This window comes from Brienomyrus brachyistius, chromosome 3 (assembly GCF_023856365.1).
Source record: "Brienomyrus brachyistius isolate T26 chromosome 3, BBRACH_0.4, whole genome shotgun sequence".
Classification (NCBI taxonomy): domain Eukaryota; kingdom Metazoa; phylum Chordata; class Actinopteri; order Osteoglossiformes; family Mormyridae; genus Brienomyrus; species Brienomyrus brachyistius.
Window position 1 is genome coordinate 14,522,196 of NC_064535.1, and position 7,273 is coordinate 14,529,468.

General features: G+C 41.5%; 1 protein-coding gene across 1 annotated transcript in view; it reads right to left on the reverse strand.

Moving 5' to 3' along the window:
• Positions 1 to 6,920, reverse strand: part of LOC125738788 (arginyl-tRNA--protein transferase 1) — a 48,193-nt gene extending 41,273 nt beyond the window's left edge. Inside the window, 3 exon segments of the mRNA XM_049008113.1 lie at positions 1,271 to 1,333; positions 1,506 to 1,569; positions 6,685 to 6,920. Of these exon segments, the coding sequence (XP_048864070.1) occupies positions 1,271 to 1,333; positions 1,506 to 1,569; positions 6,685 to 6,784 (227 nt within the window). The 5' untranslated portion in view covers positions 6,785 to 6,920.
• Between the last annotated feature and the right edge of the window lie 353 nt (positions 6,921 to 7,273).

Sequence of the window (7,273 nt, forward strand, 5' to 3'; positions counted from 1 at the left end):
CTGCGTTCTTAGCCTGAGTAAGCTTTGTGATTTCACAGTATTCTCCCTTGTGATGCTTCTGCAGGTGCCTGATTAGATTCAGTGTATTAGCCAACGCTTTGTTGCTACCTTCTCATGAAAGCATTGCAAACATTGCTGGTAGCTGATAGGCTATTCTGAGGTTCCAATATAAAGAATTTCCACACAGTCGACATTCATAATTTGTAGTTTCAAGCCATGTGCCGAACAGTTTAACGTTTTTTCTTCTGCTTAGAATCTGCGCCATAGGCATGCCAGGGCCGTGTATCCTACACGGCAACCTGAAATGCAACTACGCATCACGAGAGACGCAGATCGTAACAACTGTGATTGGTCAGCTTGGTAACATCGCACTTCCTCCCATGCAAATGTTTTGTTGGTTGCTTCCGGCTGGGAGGATTTTACTGTGGGACAATGTGATTAGCTCTTTGTTAACCTGCCGGTTTTGCCACAGCTGCAGCCATTAACACAGTTAAAAATCACAGTTGCAGCCTTTCACGCTAGGGCTACATGATACTGGAAAATTTCAGATATCGCAATATGATTTTTTGCAATAAATATTGCAATATTTATAAAATAGGTCGTCAAACTCTCTCACAAACCCATGAGTCATTTAAACAGCAGGGCTAAAAATGATTATGACTGGCTCAAGTGGTTCATGCAAAAGCAGTGGAAGTAAATTTGAAACCGATTTTTAACATATACTAGATTATCTTGAAAAGGAACAATTTTCACTAAAACTACGAAGCTTGTGAAGTTTTGTGTCCCATAACAGAGTAAAAAGGTTTTCGCAAAATTTAAAAACACACCGTGCTCAGCCAACTAACATTCTGGCGGTGTATTTCCATAGCAACGCAGATACAGCAGCACACAGGTATAAATGCTGGCAACGGCGTGGGCTACAGCGGAACTAATAAGTAATAAGCGCCTTTGCGTGTGACAGAACCTTATAATCTGCACAATTAATGTAAACTGGGCAGACTCAGAAAATTAAATAGATCAGGCTTTGGTTCGGATTGTGGTACCCGATACCAAAAAAAAACAAAAAAAAACAAAAAAAACACAACTCGACCAGCCCCGATTCTGATCTTCGATACTGGCTCAGGACATCACTGCCCGATGAGCTGCATCAACCTATCCCTAACTTTTGAGAAAAAACATGTTGTATGTGAACATACACATACACAGAGCAGACGGAGAGCGCAATCCAGGGAGCTGAAGGGCGATATCTGCATCCACATAAAGAACTTACTTAATGGTGTACTGAGGACAGCAGGTTTTATTCATGGTCGGCTTGTAGACGTACTTCCCACTTCTGCGAAGAGGAGACGAGAGACACAGTGCTTACGGTGTTTAAGGATGTCAGCAAGTGAGAGAGAGCCGGGAAAGAGATTCTTCAACTCCAGAGTGCACGTTCACTCAAGGCAGCAAGAAATCTCTGAAGAGAGAACGAGCGATGGAACAAGGGTGTGACAGGCATAGCTTACCTTCTCCAGCCACGGTCAATCAGGTCCTGGTAGTCTTGCACTGTCATGCTATGGGCCCACATCCCTGACCAAAAAAGAGAGGAAATAGACTAACAGGTGTATATAGACCAACCCCCCCAATATACATAATATTCTCAGGAGTTAGACAATCCTGCCCATTTCACTTTCCAAATAGTCAGCAGAATCATGTTGGGGTTGATTTTCTCTTTGTGAATATAGGTGGAGCTAGGGGGTAGAGAAAAAAAAACACTTTCTCTCTCGCCTAAAGCAGGCAGGTTGTGATAATATTGCACAATCGCCATCGTCTTGGTGCATTGTCAGTCATGGCAGTGTCATACTCCGAGCACGTGAATGCAAACAAGTAGGGCATTATTCTCAAACCAGTCATATTCAATATGTCGCATCACCATAAGCAGTGTAACGTCATATAAAAAGTTAAATAAAATTTAAATAAAACCAAAAAATGTAAAGGCTAAACAGACATTACTGGATGTGACCTGCTGTCAGTTATGAGAATATGGTCTCTCTCATTTCAAAATGTAATGGGTAACACTGAAGCAACTGAAGGCACCTAAACATCTGCAGGTATAATTTATTTCTAGCTGGGTACAAGAACTGCTGAGAGAAATGTGTGAGCGAAATACTTCAGTGTATTCACGGGTAAGAACAACCGTAAATTTCATGAAAATGAAATGGTATTTAATAAGCATCCTATACTGTAATGGTAAACAATTATGGTCCTTTGTTCTGCAAAGTTAACACTGCAGGGCTGTAGCCTTTTTTCGTTGTTACAATATCTTTTTTGACTGCACATTAGAGAATATGTCTTACCACATAAATTTAATAGATTCGAAATTGAATCCAATCAGGCACTTGTGAATCGAAATAGAATTGATTTGTGAGGTCAGAACCAATTTCCAGCCTTAAACAATACCTGTATGTTCCACAAATAAAAAGATTTTGCTATACAAGCCACTGGCTATTCCTTAGTGATTTTCACAATTTGTTTCCAATAACCCTGCATTTATAAAATCGGTGCTAGATTTAGACCTTTTTAAACAGCTCTCCGAAAATGCTTCAGTATATACAGTGTATTTTATATGTCACTTGTATAAGACTGAATGGAATCATCAGCTTGGGGAGATTGAATTGAACGGCATCTGTGGGAATACGCAGCCCGAGGAGGAGCTCTCCGCTCCGGAGGCCCATTTTACAGCCAGGGTTTCCAGGAATTTGTAAACATGAAGACCAACTCACGAGGGCGGGGGGGCTTTTTCCATGTAGTCCACCACTACAGACTTAACAGTGCATCCCCCTCTCAAACCCACCCTTTCCCTCGCATGTGCATCCCTCCCCCTCGCTGAACCCCATGTTGCCAGTGATTCCCACAAGGACTGAAATTTTACGGAAGGAAATATTCCTCATAAGGCATGAATCTCAGAACTATTCCAGAACATTCCACTATTCCCTCTGTGCTTTACGCAAGCACCAATGCTCGTAACCTCCCTTGGGTGACAGTAACTGAGCAGCTCCACTAGCACTGTTGCACTCACCATTTTGTATTTTGAAAGATAATGATCTATTCCTCATAGTAAAGCTGAACCTCAACCCAGAGCAAATAAGGCAGGCCTGTCACAGAAAGGGGAAAGGCTATTCGTGACATTACTGGTGTCGTCATGACGCTTATTTATACATAACATGGTTGCCCAAAAGCGCACCTGTCTTCAGACAAAAAGGGTGTCAATGCCACGGTGACAGACGACAAAAGCAGGCGTGTCAAAGCCTCCCCCCTCATGTCTGAGCCCATTCACCCCCCCACCTACAGCCAGGGAAAGCACAATATAGCAGGGATGTAATGATTCTTCAGATCCACAGTTCAGGTCAGACCTTGATTCTTGAGCCATGGTTCAGTTCATATCACTTTCATTGAATTAGAAAATGGAAAAAGATTATGGGGTTTATTAATCACCGACAATTTGGAACACTAGAGAGGGTTATTATCCATCTCGAGCTAGCCTAGCTCTTACCGCAAGCATGTTCACTCGATCATGACTGGACCAAAATAGCTAAATGACATGAATCTGGAAGATATTACACATTACATCTCTTTCATTATTTAAAAAGTTATTTAAATGTGTTATTGTTCATTTCAAAATTAACACTATGAGTTTTGTAACAGCAATATAAGGACAGCTTAACAGGAAGTACCTGCAGCGGTCACAGTGGCTTAGGGCAGGGGATATCGTACTTACAGAAGACGTCTTTCAAAATATCTGTAAAGCACCTTTAAAACACCGTGGTTAAAACAGTGGCCAAAAAACTACCTGGCCAAAAAAATGCTGCACACTTCAATATTTCATTGGACCACCTTTCATCAATGCATTGTTTTCACATGCTTAAGCAACCTCAGCATTTTTCCCCCCATCCAGATTTGCATTCATTTCTGGTCGAGATCTTGCATTGACGATAGGTGAGCTGGACCACTCTGTAAAGTCTTCAGCACATCTAAAAGACTTCCAGTGGGGTTAAGGTCAAGGCTCTATGGTGGCCAATTCATGTGTGAAAATGATTCCTCGTGCTCCCTGAACCACTCTGACAATTCAAGGCTGATGGATCTTGGCATTATCTTCCTGGAATTTGCTCATGACATTAGGAAAGGAAGAATCCATTGATGGGATAACCTGACCATTCAGCAGATCCATGTAGTCAGCTGACTTCACTTCACTGCTGCATAACATTACCGAGTTGTAATTAGGCTCCAATCATTGGCTATTAAGTACAGTGGAAATTGCTTATAGTGATGACGGTTATAGTGATCAACTGCTTACACAGATTAAAAATCATGGGACAGAATCATTCCTGTACAAATACTTTTTAAATAATTTGCTTAAAGTAATCCGCTTACAGTGTTCATTTTTGGTCTTTTAAAAAAAAGACAACATATCCATCCATCCATTTTCCAAACCGCTTATCCTACTGGGTCGCGGGGGGTCCGAGGCCTATCCCGGAAGCAATGGGCACGAGGCAGGGAACAACCCAGGATGGGGGGGGCAGCCCATCGCAGGGCACACTCACATACCATTCACACATGCACACCTACAGGCAATTTAGCAACTCCAATCAGCCTCAGCATGTATTTGGACTGTGGGGGGAAACCGGAGTACCTGGAGGAAACCCCACGACGACATGGGGAGAACATGCAAACTCCACACACGTGACACAGGCGGAGACTCGAACCCGGGCCGCAGAGGTGTGAGGCAAATTACAACATAGGTAGAACATAAACCACCCCAGTTTTAATTTTTAATTTATTTATTTTTGAACTTTCATTGTCCGGCTTTGCCTTGCGGTAACCAGTCTGCTTCTAGCTAGCTACCAGAGGCTAACCCGGCATGCGCAGAAAACATGACATTCGACAAATATAGACTCAAAACTTACAATAAATAACGTCATACACAGGGCGTAAGGACATAGCTGACAGCAGCTGGCAAGTAATTCCTGAAATGCAGCCATTTTGGACATTAAGATCAACAGCTAGTAATAAGTAGAGGCTTCAACACCACACAAACATTTATTTAATAAAGTGAATATTGCGGAATTCATTTCCATAAGCTAGCATGAACTTTCTTATTCATGTTTTTCTGACTGCATCCCCCTGAGACTACACCCATTCATTTATGTCCAATGTAGTGGACATTTTGTTATTGCATCCCTCTTTTCACTGATGTAAGAAAACGTATTTACTCCTGTTGTACACTAAAGAGGACATGCTGTGAAATTAAAAATAAATTTGAAAAAAATCTAAAAATTGTAAGATGTCTTATTTCCTCCAAAGACAAGCAAGCAACTGGACTGAATTTTAATTTCCTGGTTGAATTAAATCAAAATATGAGGTTTAATATATATATATATATATATATATATATATATATATTTTTTTTTTTTTTTAATTATCTCCAGAAGGGCCCAAATATGGCTGTGACCTCTGACGTCATTCCCCTTTAATCACAACAAGACTGCTGAGACACCCTGGCCCTCCAAACTGTCCCAATACTCATTTCCCAGTAAACCTGCTCCACTATAAAATATCCAATACAGCCAGAACTTTCCCACTGTAAGGTCTGAAGCATTGTCCGAATAGCTCTTGGTCCTTCTATGACAATTTGGTTGCTCATTAGACACGTATATTTCAACAGTATTAGCTGCCTCACTTGTTTGTCAGGCTTGGACAAAAGCTTCTGCCAAATAAATAAAAAGTTGTTGAAAATTTAATGCTGGGTTTTAACATAGTAGGAGCTTTGTCCAAAAATAAGTATGCACTGGGCAAAGTGAATCAGTCTTAAACAAAAACACCCCAGACAATATTAAGCATACGGTTGCCATATTGAGATCAGAGCCAGGAAGCAGCTTTTTCAGTGTTCAACAGCCTTCATATCTGGCACCTGTACTACAAAGGGTGACAATGTCTATGATGTATGGTGATCACTCAGTGTCACCTATTAATGTCCATAATCCATATCAAGCAATGACTAATGAAACTGAATTTGTCCCCCATAAAAAAATACAACCCCTGGAGGGAACTTCTATTCATTAACGTTGCCAGTGTTTCATTTATATAGAAGGCAGTCCCAGATCAGAAGGGGGGGTTGGGAAACAGAACTTAAAACTATTAGGTATCACACATGTAAAATGCCAATAACCAATAACCACCTGAAAAACAAAAATAAACGGAATCAAAACTAAACTTCAAATAAGGAGTGTTCAGCGAAGTGCTCTTTCCTCAAATAAATTTGAGTATGTATCTATAAACCAAAGTGGAAACATAAAAATATAATATCAATATTAAAATAATATATGTATGAATATCTACGGGTACTCACGTAGGTTTAGTATAACAATATTTACAAAATTAAAATCGTGCGTTGCCTAATACGACCGAACGGACCGGGCTTAGATAGACTCGCCTGCGGCGGCCATAAATCTACAAATAGTAAGAATATTTTTTGTTTAATTTGACAGGAAACGATTATGTTAGAAGCGGTCATCATAGACGCTGCATTTTAAAGATAGTGGTGCATACCCGCTAACCGGCGGCTGGCTTGCTCCGCTACCCCCAGGCGCCCCCGGAGCTCTGGCCGCGGCTGGGCGGCCCAGAGCGGCAGGCCGGTCGGCCACGTACCGTGTGAAAAGTTGCCGACGTCGTTTTTACAGTATCCGCACCGATAGCCTGCTTCTCCTCCAAAATACTCCACCACGGTGTACGCCCTGCCGGCTGCCATCTCCGCCCTGTCTGCTGCTTTAACCGGATTTCTTCCGAACTGGCCGTCGGTGTTTTAAAGCGAAAGTACCATAGAGGCCGATATGTAGGAGGCGGATAATAAAGTGGGGGTGGAGATGCGCGTGCCTCCTTCTGTCCGTGCTACATACTGCATATGCAACTGGGAAGCAACACTGGAAAACAATAGGGATCCAGCAGCTAACAACAACAAACTCATTAATTAATTCACAATATCTATTAATAATAATGATTCTTTAGTAAAGCGAAGCAGCAGCATTTTGACAGAGGATAAATACTATAGCACAGACAGTATATATCCGGCGGAAAGTTATTTCAAAGATACTGTCTGCTAAAGACATGCAACATTGGGGATTGTAAATTACAGACACTTGCTACTATATACGTAACAGGCTGACATTTCCTCATGTGCTGACATGGTGACTGCTTTTCTAACTAATATCTAGCAGCAACATACCGAGTTTAAACTTCT